This window comes from Streptopelia decaocto (assembly GCF_964273445.1).
Source record: "Streptopelia decaocto genome assembly, contig: HAP1_SCAFFOLD_158, whole genome shotgun sequence".
Taxonomy (NCBI): domain Eukaryota; kingdom Metazoa; phylum Chordata; class Aves; order Columbiformes; family Columbidae; genus Streptopelia; species Streptopelia decaocto.
In genome coordinates this window covers 185,987-205,390 of record NW_028116490.1, presented here as the reverse complement: position 1 = coordinate 205,390, position 19,404 = coordinate 185,987, and the positions used below count along the sequence as shown (strand labels likewise).

Below are 19,404 nucleotides of genomic sequence, written 5' to 3'. Positions count from 1 at the left end.
GCTCCATGGGACTCTGGGGTCAATCTGGGGGGGGCTCTGCCCTATGTGACCCCAGGGATAGTTTGGGGGGCTCAGCTCCAGGGGACAACAGAGGTGGATTGGGGGGGCTCAGCCCTGTGGGGCTCTGGGGGTGGTTTAGGGGGTCCCTGCCCTGCGGAGCTTTGAGGATAATTTGGGATGGACAGAGACGTGGGATGGGATGGGATGGGATGGGATGGGATGGGATGGGATGGGATGGGGTGGATGGGATGGGGATGGGATGGGATGGATGGGATGGGATGGGATGGGGATGGGATGGATGGGATGGGATGGGATGGATGGGATGGGATGGGATGGGATGGATGGGATGGATGGGATGGGATGGGATGGGATGGGGATGGATGGGATGGATGGGATGGTAGGATGGGATGGATGGGATGGGATGGATGGGATGGGATGGGATGGGATGGGGTGGATGGGATGGATGGGATGGGATGGATGGATGGGATGGGATGGATGGGATGGGATGGGATGGATGGGATGGATGGGATGGATGGTGGATGGGATGGGATGGATGGGATGGATGGGATGGGATGGATGGGATGGGATGGATGGGATGGATGGGATGGATGGGATGGGATGGGATGGGATGGGATGGGATGGTGGATGGGATGGGATGGGGTGGATGGGATGGGATGGGATGGTGGGATGGGATGGGATGGGATGGGATGGGATGGGATGATGGGATGGGATGGGATGGGATGGGATGGATGGGATGGGATGGATGGGATGGGATGGGATGGGATGGGATGGGATGGGATGGATGGATGGATGGGATGGGATGGGGTGGGATGGGATGGATGGATGGGATGGGGGTGGGTGGATGGGATGGGATGGGATGGATGGATGGGATGGGATGGGTGGGATGGATGGGATGGATGGGATGGGATGGGTGGGTGGATGGGTGGAGGGATGGGATGGATGGATGGAGTGGATGGATGGGTGGATGGAATGGATGGGGATGGATGGATGGATGGATGGATGGGATGGATGGGATGGATGGGATGGATGGGATGGGATGGGGATGGATGGATGGATGGATGGGATGGGATGGATGGATGGGATGGGATGGGATGGGATGGATGGGATGGATGGGATGGGATGGATGGGATGGATGGATGGGATGGATGGGATGGGATGGATGGGATGGGATGGGAGGGATGGATGGGATGGATGGATGGATGGGATGGGATGGGATGGGATGGATGGATGGGATGGATGGGATGGAGGGATGGATGGATGGATGGGATGGATGGGATGGGATGGATGGGATGGGATGGGATGGGATGGATGGGATGGATGGATGGGGATGGGATGGGATGGGATGGGATGGATGGGATGGATGGATGGATGGGATGGGATGGGATGGGATGGGATGGATGGGATGGGATGGGATGGATGGGATGGGATGGATGGGATGGATGGGATGGGATGGATGGGATGGGATGGGATGGATGGGATGGATGGGATGGGATGGGATGGGATGGGATGGGATGGATGGGATGGGATGGATGGGATGGGATGGGATGGGATGGGATGGGATGGATGGGATGGGATGGATGGGATGGGATGGGATGGATGGGATGGGATGGATGGGATGGATGGGATGGGATGGATGGGATGGGATGGGATGGATGGGATGGGATGGATGGGATGGATGGGATGGGATGGATGGGATGGATGGGATGGATGGGATGGGATGGGATGGGGTGGATGGGATGGATGGGATGGATGGGATGGATGGGATGGGATGGGATGGATGGGATGGGATGGGATGGGAATGGATGGATGGATGGGATGGATGGATGGGATGGATGGGATGGATGGGATGGGATGGATGGGATGGATGGGATGGGATGGATGGGATGGGATGGATGGGATGGGGTGGATGGGATGGGATGGATGGGATGGGATGGGATGGATGGGATGGGATGGGAGGGATGGGATGGGATGGGATGGATGGGATGGATGGGATGGGGTGGATGGGATGGGATGGGATGGATGGGATGGGATGGGAGGGATGGGATGGGGTGGATGGGATGGGATGGGGTGGATGGGGTGGATGGGATGGGATGGGATGGATGGGATGGGATGGATGGGATGGGATGGATGGGATGGGATGGATGGGATGGATGGAGAGATGAGGTTGGATGGAGGGATGGGATGGGATGGATGGGATGGGATGGAGGGATGAGGCTGGATGGGGAGATGAGGTTGGATGGAGGGATGGACTCAGCTGGGGAAGAGATGGATGGATGGGTGGAGAGGTGGAGATGAGATGGATGGAGGGATGGGATGGACAGAGACAGATGGGATGGATGGGGAGATGAGGTTGGATGGGGAGATGAGGTTGGATGGAGGGATGGGATGGACAGCGACAGAAGGGATGGATGGAGGAACGGGATGGGGTGGGATGGACACAGACAGATGGGACGGACGGAGGGATGGGACAGATGGCCGGCCGTGGCCGGACAGACGCGTTCAGAGTCCCCGCGGGCGCCGCCCCCCGCCCCGCGTCCCGCAGGCGCCTTCGTGGTGCAGGTGTCCAGCTGGTGCGCGATGGCGCCCAACGGCTCGGCGCTGGCCTTCGGCCTCACCTTCCTCTTCAACAAGAACCCGCTGGTCTGCTACGAGCCCGGCGCACGGCGCTTCGTGCCCTGCGCCGGGGGGCTGCTGCAGCGCCACGCCGCCCGCGCGGCCGCCGCGCTCAACAACGGCACGGGCTGGCTGCGGCGCGCCCAGCAGCGGCGCCGCCTGTGCCAGGAGCTGCCCCCCCGGGCCTGGGGCGCCGCGGCGCTGCGGCTGAGTGAGCGCCCTGCGGCACGGGGGCTTGGCACGGGGGCGTTGCATGGGGGTGTTGCATAGGGATGTTGCATAGGGACATTGCATTGCATAGGGATGTTGCATAGGGACATTGCATTGCATAGGGATGTTGCATAGGGACATTGCATTGCATGGGGGTGTTGCATAGGGACATTGCATTGCATGGGGACATTGCATTGCATGGGGGTGTTGCATGGGGGCTTCGCATGGGGATGTTGCATAGGGACATTGCATTGCGTGGGGACGTTGTGTGGGGACGTTGCACGGGGGCTTCACATGGGGACGTTGCATTGCATGGGCATGCTGCATGGGAACATTGCAGAGGGACATTATATTGCATGGGGACATTGCATGGGGACATTGCATGGGGACATTGCATTGCATGGGGATGTTGCATGCGGACGTTGTGTTGCATGGGGCAATTGCACACACTTGTTGCATTGCACGTTGCCCAGTGCGGGGGGGTCTCACCGCCACAGGGGGTCTCACTGTGGCGGGGGAGTCTCAGTGTCGCGGGGGGGGTCTCACCGGCACGGTGACACGGCCCCCCCCTCCCCGCTCTGCCCCCCCGCAGGTTACGCGCCCCTCCCCGGAGACAACTCCCCCGCAGGTACCGGCGCGTCCCGCCCGCCCCGCCCCGTCCCGTCCCACGGGCGGCGTCCCCTCCTGACCCCACTGTCCCCGCAGGCAGCACCTGAGGACCCCGCGCGGGGACCCCCCGGCCGCCGTGGCAGCGCCGTGTCACCGTCACCCGTGGGGTGACGCCGCGCTGCCGCCAATAAAGACGCTCTGTGGTGACGAGGGGGTTCAATGTGGGGGATGGCGCCGAGGGGGGCGGGTGGGGACACTCGGGGTGGGACACGGGTGGGACCGGGCACGGGGGACAATGTGCACGGGGAACAAGAAGCAAGGGACACCGGGAATAAGGGACACGGGGCACAGGGACACTGGGTGCAGGGGACACAAGAAACGAGGGACACCAGAACAAGTGACAGCGGGTACAAGGGACACTGGGTGCAGGGGACACTGGGCACAGGGGACACAAGAAACACGGGACACCAGGAACAAGGGACACGGGGCACAGGGGACACTGGGCCCAAGGGACACAAGAAACACGGGACACCAGAACAAGTGACACCGGGAACAAGGGACACTGGGCACAGGGGACACAAGAAACAAGGGACACCAGAACAAGTGACACCGGGAACAAGGGACACTGGGCACAAGGGACACAAGCAACACGGGACACCAGAACAAGTGACACCGGGCACAAGGGACCCCGGGAACTGGGGGCTCGGGGGTCTCGGCCCCTGGGGAGGGGTCCGGGGCGCTGGGGGCGGGGCTGCCCCATGGGGGTCCCGGGGGGGCGGGGCCGCCAGGGGTCACGGGGTCCCCGTTCCCCGTCCCTGTCCCCGCCCCCCGCGCTGCCTCCGGCGCTTTCGCTTTCGCTTCCAACCTGCGGAGCCGGGATCTGCCTGGCGCTTGGTGACGTCAGGCACCGATCGGGCGGCCATTGGCGGGCGGGCGGCGGCGGGGCCAATGGCGGGGAGGGGCGGAGCCGGGCTCGGGGCGGGGCTTTGCGGCGGTCCCCTGAGGAGAGCAGCGGCAGAGGAGCGGAGCGGAGCCGCGCGGCCATGGGGCCGGGACGGGCGCCGCTTCTGCGGCTGCTGCTGCTGCTGGGGGCCCTGGGCGGGGCGGCGGGCGGTGAGCGCGGGGGCCGGGACCCCCTGGACCCCCCTTCCCTGGGCACCGGGACCCCCTGGGCCCCTCTGGGCCCTCCTGGGCCCTCCTGGGCCCTCTGCCCTGGGCACCGGAACTCCCTGGACCCTTTGCCTTGGGCACCGGGACACCCTGAACCCACCTTCCCTGGGCACCGGGACCCCCTGGACCCTCTGCTTTGGGCACCGGGACCCCCTGGACCCACCTTCCCGGACAACTCGGGTCCCCCAACCACCAAACCCCATTTGCCTGATCCCAGGACGTCCTGGGTTCCGTTCCTGGACCCAGGACACAACTCGCCCCCCCAGTGTCCCCCCCCAATCACGTCCCCCTGACGCTGCCCCGCACCCCGAGCTGCCCCCACTTCTCACCGCCCCCTGTCCCCACAGGGCCCCACTCCCTGCGCTATTTCTACGTTGGGGTGCCGGAGCCCAGCCCGGGGCTGCCTGAGTTCATGGCCGTGGGGTACGTGGACGGGAACCCCATCGTGCACTACGACAGCGACACCGGGAGGGCGGTGCCCCGGGCGGGCTGGATGGCCAACCTGGACGAGTGGTACTGGAACAGACAGATCCAGAACAAACTGCGCGATCAGCAGGTTTACCGCGAGCACCTGGGAATTCTGCGGGACTACTACAACCAGAGCAGGAGTGAGTGTGGGCTGGGGGGGGCTCCGTGGGACGGGAGAGTTTCTGCCCCCCGACACCTGCCCTGGCCAGCGCCGCCCCGTCCCTGCGGCTCTCACTGCAGGGACCCCACTGAGGGGTCCCCCTGCCCCGGCCCCTTCCCTGTGCTGGGTCCCCATCCCAGAGCCGGGGGGCTTCTGGATCCCCCATCCCAGAGCCGGGGGGGCTTCTGGATCCCCCATCCCAGAGCCGGGGGGGCTTCTGGATCCCCCATCCCAGAGCCGGGGGGGCTTCTGGATCTCCCATCCCAGAGCCGGGGGGGCTTCTGGATCCCCATCCCAGAGCCGGGGGGGCTTCTGGATCCCCCAGCCCAGCACATCCCCCCACCAGCACCCATCACCCGTGTCCCAGGTCTGGGGGGCTCCTGGGTCTCCATTCCCAGCCCGTCCTGTCCCCACAGCTCCTGGGTCCCCGTCCCAGCCCGTCCTGTCCCCCCAGCTCCTGGGTCCCCATTCCCAGCCCGTCCTGTCCCCACAGCTCCTGGGTCCCATTCCCAGCCCCTCCTGTCCCCACAGCTCCTGGGTCCCCGTCCCAGCCCGTCCTGTCCCCCCAGCTCCTGGGTCCCCATTCCCAGCCCCTCCTGTCCCCCCAGCTCCTGGGTCCCCATTCCCAGCCCCTCCTGTCCCCCCAGCTCCTGGGTCCCCGTCCCAGCCCCTCCTGTCCCCACAGCTCCTGGGTCCCCATTCCCAGCCCCTCCTGTCCCCCCAGCTCCTGGGTCCCCGTCCCCCATCCTGTCCCGGGTGCCATGGGGCCGGTGCAGCCTGGCCGTGCCCCGTGTGCAGGGCTCTGTGTCACACTCCGTGGGGCAGCCCGGGTGCTGTGCCCCGACCCCCCGGGCTCACGCGGGGCTGGGTGGGGGCGCTACCAGGGCTCTGTGCCCCACTGAACGTCCCCTGTCCCTGGTTGTGTTTCAGGGATTCACACCCTGCAGGTCATGTCCGGCTGTGACCTCCTGGAGGACGGCAGCACCAGGGGGTATTTTCAGTCCGCCTACAATGGGAAGGATTACATCGCCTTTGACCTGGACACCATGACGTTCACCGCGGCGGACGTGGCGGCACAGAACACCAAGAGGAAGTGGGAGGACGGGGCTGACGCCGAGCGGGTGAAGCACTACGTGGAGAACGTCTGCATGGAGTGGCTGCGGAGATACCTGAGCTACGGGCGCGACGTGCTGGAGCGGAAAGGTGAGGGACGCCGGGGACACCGGGGCCACCGGGGATGGCGCGTGTGCCGGCGCTCACCGCTGCCCTTCCAGAGCCGCCCGCGGTGCGGGTGTCGGCGTCGGAGGCGCACGGGATCCTGACCCTGCGCTGCCACGCGTTCGGCTTCTACCCGCGGCCCATCGGCGTCAGCTGGCTCAAGGACGGCGAGGTCCGGGACCAGGACACCGAGTGGGGCGGCATCGTGCCCAACAGCGATGGCACCTACTACACGTGGGCGACCATCGAGGCGCGGCCAGAGGAGCGGGACAGGTTCCGGTGCCGCGTGGAGCACGCCAGCCTGCCCGAGCCGCGGCTGTTCGCCAGCGGTGAGGCCCGTGGGCGCGGGGGCGCGGGGCGCGGCGGGTCCGGTTCCCCCCTCACACCCGTCCCTCCCCAGAGCCGGAGTCCAGCCCGCTCACCATCCTGGGGGCCGTGGCCGCCGTCCTGCTTGTCAGCGCCGTGGGCGCCGGAGTCGCCGTCTGGCGGTGCCGCTCAGGTAAAGCGGGGCCGGCGAGGGCGCGGGGGCCGGGCGCTCGGGGTCCCCCCGCGGTGGGTGCCGACACCTCTTTGTCTCCTTAGGGAAGAAGCAGGAGGGCTACGGTGTGGCGCCCGGTGAGTACTGGGGGCACCGGGGGCGCATCCGGCTCCGTTTGCTGCCCAGCGCCGGGGGGCTCGCGGCTGCGCTTTGTGGCCGCTGTCGCTGTCCCCCCGGTGCTGGTGGCGCCTGTGGGGGCTGCAGCATGGCCGCAGCTCCCGGCGCTCACGGCTGGTTCTCTCTGCAGGTGCGGACGGGGGGTCCGGCGGCTCCAGCGGCTCCAACAGCACAGCCCCAGGTGCGGCGCGGGACGGAGCCGGGGGGGGATGGGGGGGATGGGGTGGCCCCGGCGCTCCCTGGGACCCCGAGCCCAGGGACGTGGGGCTGGGGCTGGGGACACGGGGCTGCGGGAGGGAGATACGGGGCTGCGGGAGTGGATGCAGGGCTGGGGATGGGGAGGTGGCCCTGGGTGACACGGGGCTGGGGACATGGGGCTGTGGGAGGGGACACGGGGCTGGGGACGGGGAGGTGGCCCTGGGTGACGCGCTCTATTCCTCAGTCCCCACAGTGCTCAGCGCCTGAGCACCGGATGTGCAGCTGGATGCAGCCCCTGCCCCGGGGCCAGCGGGAGGAGGTGGCCACCGGTCCCACCGCGCTGGCGGCTCCTCTGCCCGGTGCGTTTCCTGCCCTGTTCACACCCGCGATCGCTTGCGGCTCTTTTGCCCGGGGAGTGTACCTGGTTTCTTCGGTGTGATTTGGTTTCCTGGCTACTCAGTAAACGCTGCTCCGCACGCAGCGTCCGGCTGCGCCTCCGGTGCCGGTGCTGGTTTGGTGTTCGCGGGGCTGGTTTGGTGTTCGTGGGCTGGTTTGGTGCGTGCCGGCGCTGGTTTGGTGCGTGCCGGCGCTGGTTTGGCGTGCGCGGGCTGGTTTGGTGCGTGCCGGCGCTGGTTTGGCGTGCGCGGCGCTGGTTGTGTCCCCGTCCCCAGCACGGTGCGGTGTTTGGGATTGGTGACAGCGATGAGCGTGCACAGCGTGACTGTCCCCCAGTGCTCGGTGTCACCCCAGCGCTGTTCAGCGTCCAGGTGCTGTTGCCTGTGTAGGTAGTCGGGGTCTGGCGGCCGGAAGATCTCGCGCTGTACGGGAAGGTCGTAGCCCCTCCATACAGGTAGGAATGTGTGATGTGAGCAAACGGAAGTGACGTCGTAGACTCAAAGTATATAAACCTGTGCTACCTGCTAATAAACCTCTTCTGCCGCCCACCACATTGGTGTCTGCGTGCTGATGGGCCGAGCGACCAGAGCGTGGGCGCCGTGCTGTCCCTGAACCAGGTCGGCACTGCCCACTGAGAGGCAACAAGTGGTGCCAAAACCCGGGAACATCGCCTGGACTCAGGTGAACAGCGGCCGGAGCGGCTGTCACTTATGGGGTATTCCTGGGTCCCTCCCGAACTCCTGGGTCCCCTATTTGGGTTTCCTATGGGAAACCCACCCAGGAGTTCGGGAGGGACCCAGGAGTGCCCCAAGGGACCCAGGAGTTCGGGAGGGACCCAGGAGTGCCCCAAGGGACCCAGGAGTTTAGGAGGGACCCAGGAGTGCCCCAATGGGGCAGTAATGGGGAACTTGTGGGTCGCTATGGGGCACTTGAGGGACACGAACAGGCACTTATGGGGCACTATGGGTCACTTATGGGGCACTATGGGTCACTTATGGGGCACTATGGGTCACTTATGGGGCTCTATGGGTCACTTATGGGGCTCCATGAGTCACTTATGGGGTGACACTTATGGATGCTCCCGGAACCGCGAGGAGGATGGAGCCCTCGTGAAGGTCGTATCCCAATTACATAAGCAATGGGGTGTCGATTGTAAGCCTAAAGATTGACATTGGGGTCAATGGGACATTGGGGATATTGGGATCAATGGGACATTGGGCGGACAATGGGGACATTGGGGTCAATGGGACATTGGGGGGACATTGGGGTCAATGGGGACAATGGGGACAAAAATTGGAAAATTTTTAAGGGACTTTGAAAAAATTTCAACTGGAATTTTAGCAATTTTGACGTGAAATTGTAAACATGTTGACGTGGATTTTGAAAATTCTAGAGAGAAGTTTCAAACTTTCAATAGGATTTCAACAATTTTGAGAGGGATTTGAAAAGTTTCAATGGGAATGGGAAGAATTGGGACAAAAATTGGAAAATTTTTAAGGGACTTTGAAAAAATTTCAACTGGAATTTTAGAGATTTTGATGTGAAAGTTTGAAAATTTTGTCGGGGATTTGGAAAATTTCCTGAGAATTTCCAAAGTTTCCCGGGGATTTCCAACATTTTGAAGGGAACTCCAAACATGTCAACATTGATTTTAAGAATCTCCACTGGAGTTTTAGAGATTTTGACGTGAAAGTGTCACCATTTTGTCAGGGATTTGGAAAATTTCCTGAGAATTTCAGAAGTTTCACCGGGATTTCCCAAATTTTGAAGGGAACTGATCGGAGCCAGCCCAGCGAGAGCCGGAGCCGGCGGGGTTCAGCCGACCACGAGGTTCAGCCGAGATCAGGAAGCTCAGAGGGAACCGTACAGGGACAGCGTGATTCCCGGCGGGTCCCGATCGCCAAAGCCCCGGCAGCCATTGCGAGAGAGCGGCTGACGTGGCGGGGGCGTTCCCACGGTGACGGCGACCACACCCCCTCCCCTTGCCTTGAAAAAGCCTTTGGGAGGGCAGCGACTCGTCACCAGGTGCAGGGAGGAGCAACCAGCTTGTGTAGCAGGTGAGTCCCACCCACACTGTGCTGCAGCAGCAGGTGTGGTAGCTTGTGCAGCAGGGTGCAGAGAGCACTTGTTGCTTGTCAGCCCCTCTAGCTTATTGCCAGCGCCCCAGACTGCTGACGACCATGGTCGTCTCCAGGAGGAGAGCTTGTCTCTAACAGACTGTGGCTACGCAGACTGAGGCTCTGTCCCGAACGGTGGCTGTTCAGGTCTCGGCTGCAGGGAGTGCCACAGCCTGCTGCTGGGGGAGGGAGGCCAGCACTCCACCTGTGTGAGGTGTGAGCAGGTGCAAGACCTGCTCGACGTGGTCGTCAAACTTAAGGAGGAGGTTGAGACGCTGAGGACCATCAGGGAGTGCGAAAGGGAGATCGACTGGTGGAGTAACACCCTGACGTGCCAGTCGGAAAGGTCCCAGGGAGGTACCCCCCAAAAGGAGATGGACCTCCTGCCCTCTCAGATAGAGGCAATTTTGACGTGAAACTGTAAACATGTTGAGGTGGATTTGGAAAATTCTAGACAGAATTTTAAAAGCTTCAACAGGATTTCAACAATGTTGAGAGGGATTTGAAAAGCTTCAATGGGAATGGGAAGAATTGGGACGAAAATTGGAAAATTTTGAGGGGACTTTGAAAAAATTTCAACTGGAATTTTAGAAATTTTGACCTGAAATTGGAAACATGTTGAGGTGGATTTTGAAAATTCTAGAGAGACGTTTCAAACTTTCAACAGGATTTCAACAATGTTGAGAGGGATTTGAAAATTTTCAATGGGAATGTGAAGCATTGGGACGAGAATGGGAAAATTCTGAAGGGACTTTGAAAAAATTTCACCTGGAATTTTAGCAATTTTGACCTGAAATTAGAAACATGTTGACGGGGATTTGGAAAATTCTAGAGAGAAGTTTCCAACTTTCCACAGGATTTCAACGATGTTGACAGGGATTTGAAAAGTTTCAATGGGAATGGGAAGAATTGGGACGGAAATTGGAAAATTTTGAAGGGACTTTGAAAAAATTTCAACTGGAATTTTAGATATTTTGATGTGAAATTGTAAACATGTTGAGGTGGATTTGGAAAATTCTAGAGAGAATTTTAAGAGCTTCATCAGGGTTTCAAGCATTTTGAGAGGGATTTGAAAAGTTTCAATGGGAATGGGAAGAATTGGGACGAAAATTGGTAAATTTTGAAGGGACTTCGGAAAAATTTCAACTGGAATTTTAGCAATTTTGACGTGAAATTGTAAACATGTGGACATGGATTTTGAAAATTCTAGAGAGAATTTTAAAAGCTTCATCTCGGTTTCAACCATTTTGAGAGGGATTTGAAAAGTTTCAATGGGAATATGAAGAATTGGGATGAAAATTGGTAAGTTTTTCAGGGGCTTTGAAAAAATTTCAACTGGAATTTTAGCAATTTTGACGTGAAATTGTAAACATGTGGACGTGGATTTTCAAAATTCTAGAGAGAAGTTTCAAACTTTCAACAGGATTTCAACAATGTTGAGAGGGATTTGAAAAGTTTCAATGGGAATGGGAAGAATTGGGATGAAAATTGGAAAATTTTACGGGACTCTGAGAAAATTTCAATTGGAATTTTAGCAATTTTGACGTGAAATTGTAAACATGTTGAGGTGGATTTGGAAAATTCTAGAGAGAATTTTAAAAGCTTCAACAGGATTTCAACAATGTTGAGAGGGATTTGAAAAGTTTCAATGAGAATGGGAAGAATTGGGACGAAAATTGGAAAATTTTTAAGGGACTTTGAAAAAATTTCAACTGGAATTTAGCAATTTTAACGTGAAATTGGAAACATGTTGACGTGGATTTTGAAAATTCTAGAGAGAAGTTTCATACTTTCAACAGGATTTCAACAATGTTGAGAGGGATTTGAAAAGTTTCAATGGGAATGTGAAGAATTGGGACGAAAATTTGAAAATTTTTAAGAGACTTTGAAAAAATTGCAACTGGAATTTTAGATATTTTGACGTGAAATTGTAAACATGTTGAGGTGGATTTTGAAAATTCTAGAGAGAAGTTTCAAACTTTCAACAGGATTTCAACAATGTTGAGAGGGTTTTGAAAAGTTTCAATGGGAATGGGAAGAATTGGGACGAAAATTGGAAAATTTTTAAGGGACTTTGAAAAAATTTCAACTGGAATTTTAGCAATTTTGACCTGAAATTAGAAACATGTTGAAGTGGATTTGGAAAATTCTAGAGAGATTTTTAAAAGCTTCAACAGGATTTCAACAATGTTGAGAGGGATTTGAAAAGTTTCAATGGGAATGGGAAGAATTGGGACGAAAATTGGAAAATTTTTAAGGGACTTTGAAAAAATTTCAACTGGAATTTTAGCAATTTTGACCTGAAATTGGAAACACGTTGACGTGGATTTGGAAAATTCTAGAGAGAATTTTAAAAGCTTCAACAGAATTTCAACAATTTTGAGAGGGATTTGAAAAGTTTCAATGGGAATGGGAAGAATTGGGACGAAAATTGGAAAATTTTTCATGGACTTGGAAAAAATTTCAACTGGAATTTTAGCAATTTTGACGTGAAATTGTAAACATGTTGAGGTGGACTTGCAAAATTCTAGAGAGAATTTTAAAAGCTTCAACAGGATTTCAACCAGTATGAGAGGGATTTGAAAAGTTTCAATTGGAATGTGAAGAATTGGGACGAAAATTGGAAAATTTTTAAGGGACTTTGAAAAAAGTTCAACTGGAATTTTAGCCATTTTTTGACGTGAAATTGTAAACATGTGGATGTGGATTTTGAAAATTCTAGAGAAAAGTTTCAAACTTTCAACAGGATTTCAACAATGTTGAGAGGGATTTGAAAAGTTTCAATGGGAATGTGAAGAATTGGGACGAAAACTGGAAAATTTTTAAGGGACTTTGACAAAATTTCAATTGGAATTTTAGCAATTTTGACGTGAAATTGTAAACATGTTGAGGTGGACTTGCTAAATTCTAGAGAGAATTTTAAAAGCTTCAACAGGATTTCAACCAGTTTGAGGTTTGCGTCTCTTTGTTGTCCTGAGGTTTGCGGTGCGTCTTCGGAAGCTTTAGCAAAAAGCTCTCCTGGCCGCTCGAGAAAGAGCAAAACAGCAAAAGCTGCAGCCACTGCCCCCCCGCCAACGGCAGTTTCACAGGCTGAAGCTCCTACGCAGGCCGAGGCCGATGCTGATAACGTTACTTCTCCAGCCTCACAGGCTAAGGCAGCCCCCCTCCTTCACACACTGGGCACTGTTGCTGCTGTAACCACAGTAACCACCGTGACAGTCATTCAGACTCTGGAAATGAATCAAATGATGGTGAACCCATATCAGCATCAGCTGCCAGTTGTAAGAAAGTCACTAGAAAGACTACCCGTGCAGATGATGATGGCACAGGGCCAACATCAACCCAAGGGGCATCATCATCAGGACAGGGAGGAGATGAAGTGACCACCACTCGGTCCTTCTCTCCAGGTGAGCTGAGAGATCTGCGAAAAGACTTTAGTCGTCGTGAAGGAGAGAATATTTTAACCTGGTTGCTCCGATGCTGGGACAATGGGGCAGAAACAATTGAATTGGAAGGTGGTGAAGCCAGGCAGCTGGGATCTCTGTCAAGAGATTCCACCATTGATAGGGCAATTGCAAGAGAGTCTAATGCCACTACTCTCTGGGCCCGACTCCTGGCAGCTATGAAAGTAAGATTTCCCTACAAGGAAGATTGTATATCCAAGTTAGGGAAATGGAATACTATGGAGAGAGGTGTTCAGTTCCTGAGAGAATTAGCTGTGCGAGAGATCATCTATTTTGAACCAAACAGCCAGGAGGGGACAGACCCAGATAGAATCAATTGTACACGACCTCTGTGGCGCAGATTTGTACAAAGTGCACCACCTGCATATGCTCAGTCATTGGCAGGAATGGTCTGGTCAGCTGGAGGTGTACAAGACATTACTGAAGTGATTGAGCAGCTCCGGAACTTTGAGGACAGCCTTGCTGGTTCTCTACGGGCTTGTGTCTCTGCTGTGGAGAAACTGTGTGAAAAATCTGATGACCGGTTTGAAAAGCTATTGCAGGAAATCAAAGAACTCAGAGAAGACACATACCATTCACGACCTGCACAAACCTATGTTTCAGCTGTTAGGAAAAGGCGTTTCCAGTCTCGAGAGAGAGGACAGAGGCAGCCCACAAAAAGAGGTTCGGTGTGGTTCTTCCTACATGAGCAGGGAGAAAACATGAATAAGTGGCATGGAAGACCTACCTCAGAACTTCAGGAACGAGTACGTGAGATCAAAGGAAAAACTCCTAGAAAGGCGGCTGCTCCAGTTTACAAAAGGAGCAGAAGAGATTCTGATGCTCTTGAAGGAACCTCTAATTCACACCCAGAGACTGTGCAAAGCAGAAATTAGAGGTGCCCTGCCTCCAACCGGGTGGAGGAAAGGGATAACAGAGTTTATTGGACTGTACAAATACGATGGCCTGGTACAACACACCCCCAGGAGTACAAAGCTTTAGTGGACACTGGTGCTCAGTGCACAATAATTCCTTCTAATTATAACGGAACGCAATCCATCAATATTGTTGGAGTGACTGGGGGATCCCAGGAACTGACTGTTGTAGAGGCTGAAATGAGCCTAACTGGAAAAAACTGGCAAAAGCATCCCATTGTGACTGGTCCAGATGCTCCGTGCATCCTTGGCATAGACTACCTCAGGAGAGGGTATTTTAAGGACCCAAAAGGGTATAGGTGGGCATTTGGTATAGCAGCTGTGGACACTGAGAAAACTGAACAGCTGTCTGATTTGCCTGGTCTTTCAGATGATCCTTCTGTTGTAGGACTGCTGATGGTTGACGATCAGCAGGTGCCAATTGCTACCACGACGGTGCATCGCCGGCAATATCGCACCAACCGAGACTCTTTGATTCCTATCCAGAAGTTGATCCGTCAATTGGAAAGCCAGGTGTGATCAGTAAGACTCGCTCACCTTTTAACAGCCCAATCTGGCCAGTGCGTAAGTCTAGTGACGAGTGGAGACTAACTGTGGACTATCGTGGCCTGAATGAAGTTACGCCACCACTGAGTGCTGCTGTGCCTGACATGCTAGAACTGCGATTTGAACTGGAGTCAAAGGCAGCTAAGTGGTATGCTACAACTGACATTGCTAATGCATTTTTCTCTATTCCTGTAGCAGCAGAGTGCAGGCCGCAGTTTGCTTTCACCTGGAGAGGCATCCAGTACACGTGGAATCGCTTGCCCCAGGGGTGGAAACACAGTCCTACCATCTGCCATGGACTGATCCAGACCACGCTGGAGCAAGGTAAAGCTCCAGAACACTTGCAATATATTGATGACATCATCGTATGGGGCGACACAGCGAAAGAAGTCTTCGACAAAGGTGAGAGAATAATTCAGATTCTTTTGGATGCTGGTTTTGCCATAAAACGAAGCAAGGTCAAGGGACCTGCACGAGAGATCCAGTTTTTAGGAATAAAATGGCAAGATGACCGTCGTCAGATCCCAATGGATGTGATCAACAAAATTGCTGCAATGTCTCCACCTACTAATAAAAAGGAGACACAGACTTTCTTGGGCGTTGTAGGTTTTTGGAGAATGCATATCCCTGACTACAGCCAGATTGTGAGCCCTCTCTATCGAGTGACTCGTAACAAGAACCAATTTGAGTGGGGCCCTGAACAACGACAAGCCTTTGAACAAATTAAGCGTGAGATAACTCATGCGGTGGCCCTTGGACCAGTTCGGACTGGACTAGATGTTAAAAATGTGCTCTACACCACAGCCGGAGATAATGGACTTACCTGGAGCCTCTGGCAGAAAGCACCAGGAGAAACCCGAGGTCGACCCTTAGGTTTTTGGAGTCGAGGATACGAAGGATCTGAGGCCAACTATACTCCAACTGAAAAAGAGATACTAGCAGCATATGAAGGAGTTCGAGCTGCTTCAGAAGTGATCGGTACTGAAGCACAGCTCCTCCTGGCACCTCGACTGCCGGTGCTGAGCTGGATGTTCACAGGGACGGTTCCCTCTCCACGTCATGCAACCGAAGTTACGTGGAGTAAATGGATTGCATTGATCACGCAACGAGCTCGAACTGGAAGTCCCAATCGCCCAGGGATCTTAGAAGTGATTACAGACTGGCCAGAAAGCAAAGACTTTGGGATGTCTCCAGATGAGGAGGAAGTAAAACGTGCTGAAGAAGCACCACCGTATAATACACTTTCAGAGACTGATAAGCAGTATGCACTGTTCACAGATGGATCCTGTCGTCTTGTAGGAAAACATTGAAGGTGCAAAGCTGCTGTGTGGAGTCCCACACGACAAGTTACAGAAACCACTGAAGGACAAGGCGAATATAGTCAATTTGCAGAAGTGAAAGCCATCCAGCTGGCTTTGGACATTGCTGAACGAGAGAAGTGGCCAATACTTTATCTCTATACTGACTCATGGATGGTAGCAAATGCCTTGTGGGGGTGGCTACAGCGATGGTTAAAGTATAAGTATGGAGAAGCTTGGCAGATTGATTATATTACACTTCCACAAACACGTCAAGGTAAGCGTTATGTACTTACAATGGTGGAAGCAACCACTGGATGGTTGGAAACATATGCTGTACCTCATGCTACAGCCCGAAATACTATCTTGGGCCTCGAAAAGCAAGTCCTTTGGCGACACGGTACGCCGGAAATAATTGAATCAGACAATGGTACTCATTTCAAAAACAGTATTATAGACAATTGGGCCAAAGAACATGGTATTGAGTGGGTATATCATATTCCATATCATGCACCAGCCTCTGGGAAAATTGAAAGGTACAACGGTTTGCTAAAAACTACACTAAAGGCAGTTGGTCGTGGAACCTTTAAAAACTGGGATTCACATTTAGCAAAAGCCACTTAGTTGGTCAACACCAGGGGATCAACCAATCGAGCCGGGCCTGCCCAATCAGAAATTCTACGGACTGTAGAAGGAGATAAAGTCCCTGTGTTACACATGAAAAACATGCTAGGAAAGGCAGTCTGGGTTACTCCTGCCCAGGCAAATCAAGCCCATTCGTGGGATTGTTTTTGCCCAGGGACCTGGCAGCACCTGGTGGGTGATGCTTAAGGATGGAGAAGTTCGGTGCGTACCTCAAGGGGATTTGAGTTTAGGTGAAAATATTCAATACTGAACTGCAGGATGTGAATTGCCGTACTAACAGTATTTAATAAGTGTCTTTCAGATCAAAACAGTGATGATGAAACCAGAGCTGGCTTCTCCAAGTGGCGCCTGACAAATTCCTCGAAGTTGATGTCTTTAACCCACAAACAGTGGTCATGAGATGCACTTGCACCATTTTTCCTGCCCTGGGAGACTGTCGTGACAAAATGAACTTAATGAACTTTTTAAAGGACAGTCCACTGATTAATTACTCCTGTGTATATATGTGTATATATATATAGTAGTAGTGATTAATTAGATTGTGTTGATAGATTGTATTGCTAAGGTTTAAGTATTCAGTGAATGGCATATTATAAGGGGTGGAATGTCCTGGTTTTGTTAAAAAGAAGTTTCTCTTTCAGTGAATTTTTCCTGTCAGCTAAAGCTTCATATTAACTACACTTTCCTGGAGAACCAGACCCATGTTTTGGTAAACCTAGCAATGGAATGCAAACTTATTGATAAGCATGGATGGACATCTCGCGAGAGGGGCGACGAGAAACAAGTGACCAAGAAACTGACCAACTGTGTATAACATCCCATTCACGTGAATACTTCATATAAAAGTGGGAGACCACGAGGATGTCGTCCCTTTTCCTTATGGCGACATTAGGAGAGGACCTTGCGAGTCGTCCCTGCGAACTGAGGCCAGTGACAGACTGAATCCAGCTCCAGTGGCTGCAGAGTCCAATCCAGGACTTTGGGTGCCGGCTCTGCAGTTGCTGAGACTTTCAAGATAGGTTTTGTCTATTTTGTATTATTTTCTCTATTCTTATTAGTAGCATTAGTAAAACATCTTTAATTTTTCCAACTCTCTTCTCTCTGTCCTTCTTTCCCTCCCGATCGCCTGTGCTGAGTGGGAAGGGGGAGAGGGAGGGGCAAAAGGGGGAAGTGGGGGGGAGAGGGGGTTAACAATACATCTGCCAGGGTTTTATTGTCACCCCGCAATCTTAACCCTCGACAGGGACTTTGAAAAAATTTCAACTGGAATTTTAGCAATTTTGACGTGAAATCGTAAACATGTTGAGGTGGATTTTGAAAATTCTAGAGAGAATTTTAAAAGCTTCAACAGGGTTTCAACAATGTTGAGAGGAATTTGAAAAGTTTCAATGGGAATGGGAAGAATTGGGATGAAAATTGAAAAATTTTCCAGGGACTTTGAAAAAATTTCAACTGGAATTTTAGCAATTTTGACGTGAAATCGTAAACATGTTGAGGTGGATTTTGAAAATTCTAGAGAGAATTTTAAAAACTTCAACAGGATTTCAACAATGTTGAGAGGGATTTGAAAAGTTTCAATGATAATGTGAGGAATTCGGACGAAAATTGGAAAGTTTTTCAGGGACCTTTGCGGGAAACTGCAGCGTGTCTGTGGAATCCTTGACCGAAACATGGGTGTAGAGATCAGCCTTGCGATATTAAGATTTACCTTTGAAAAGGAGGGAGTAAAGGAGTATACGGAGAGAGGAGAGATGTAGGAGAAAAGGGGATAGAAGAATAACATGGATGATAGAAAAATTAACCAATGAGATGTTAGTGCTGTAACTTGTAACTATAGTGAAAAGACACATGAACTGGTAGAATTGTATAATATGCACCTGTAGCAATAAATGGCACCTATAACTTTCATCTTTGCATGTCGTTACTCCGTATCAACAGTGACAGCTTCACCAGGATTTCCAAAATTTTGAATGTATCTCGAAACTTGTCAACTTTGATTTTATGATTCTCAAAAGGAGTTTTAGAGATTTTGACGTGAAAGTGTCAAAACCTTGTCGGGGATTTGGAAAACTTTGTGAGAATGTCATAAGTTTCCCCGGGATTTCCAAGAGGTTGGAAAAAACTCTAAACATGTCAACATTGATTTTATTATTCTCAACTGGAGTTTTAGAGATTTTGACTTGGAAGTGTAACAAGTTTTTGGAGATTTGAAAAATTTCCTAGCATTTCAAAAGTTTCACCGGGAGTTCTAAAATTTTGCAGGGAACTCCAATCATGTCAACATTGATTTTAAGAATCTCCACTGGAATTTTAGAGATTTGGACGTAAAGGTGTCGAAATCTTGTTGGGGATTTGCAAAACTTTGCGAGAATGTCAAAAGTTTCACCGGGAATTTCAAAATGTTTAAAAAAACTCGAAACATGTCAACATTGATTTTATGATTCTCAACTGGAGTTTCAGAGATTTTGACGTGAAAGTGTCACCATTTTGTCAGGGATTTGGAATATTTTCTGAAAATTTCAAATGTTTCCGCGGGATTACCAAAATGTTGAAAAAAACCTCGAAACATGTCAACACTGATTTTATGTTTCTCAAAAGGAGTTTTAGAGATTTTGACGTGAAAGTTTCACAGTTTTGTCGGGGATTTGGAAAATTTCCTGAGAATTTCAAAAGTTGCAGCAGGATTTCCGAAGTTTTGAAGG

General features: G+C 53.0%; 1 protein-coding gene and 1 long non-coding RNA gene across 3 annotated transcripts; both read left to right on the top strand.

Annotated features, from left to right (window-relative positions):
* Window positions 1–2,744: 2,744 nt before the first annotated feature.
* LOC309452186 lies at window positions 2,745–3,660 on the top strand. Its single transcript, XR_014186456.1, has 3 exons — window positions 2,745–2,845; window positions 3,437–3,472; window positions 3,550–3,660. It is a non-coding gene; the product is annotated as an uncharacterized lncRNA (long non-coding RNA).
* A 775-nt stretch (window positions 3,661–4,435) lies between these two features.
* LOC309452187 (class I histocompatibility antigen, F10 alpha chain-like) lies at window positions 4,436–17,792 on the top strand. Of its 2 annotated transcripts, none has more exons than XM_082076864.1 (10): window positions 4,436–4,566; window positions 4,971–5,231; window positions 6,182–6,454; window positions 6,526–6,798; window positions 6,870–6,968; window positions 7,052–7,084; window positions 7,255–7,305; window positions 7,576–8,399; window positions 9,489–9,775; window positions 14,602–17,792. In XM_082076864.1, exons 1-8 carry the CDS (start codon window positions 4,497–4,499, stop codon window positions 7,587–7,589), a joined length of 1,074 nt encoding a protein of 357 aa, XP_081932990.1. In that variant the 5' UTR covers window positions 4,436–4,496; the 3' UTR covers window positions 7,590–8,399; window positions 9,489–9,775; window positions 14,602–17,792. The 2 variants fall into 2 exon arrangements, with proteins under 2 accessions (XP_081932990.1, XP_081932989.1); XM_082076863.1 differs by having other exon boundaries at window positions 7,567–8,399.
* The last annotated feature ends 1,612 nt before the right edge of the window (window positions 17,793–19,404 follow it).

What these genes read in the sequence shown, in the direction of transcription:
- LOC309452187 (XM_082076863.1), top strand. Translation starts at nt 4,497, where the DNA reads ATGGGGCCGGGACGGGCGCCGCTTCTGCGGCTGCTGCTGCTGCTGGGG. An exon ending in GCCGCGGCTGTTCGCCAGCG is followed by an intron (nt 6,799 to 6,869) that starts GTGAGGCCCGTG and finishes GTCCCTCCCCAG; the next exon opens with AGCCGGAGTCCAGCCCGCTC. An exon ending in GGGCTACGGTGTGGCGCCCG is followed by an intron (nt 7,085 to 7,254) that starts GTGAGTACTGGG and finishes TTCTCTCTGCAG; the next exon opens with GTGCGGACGGGGGGTCCGGC.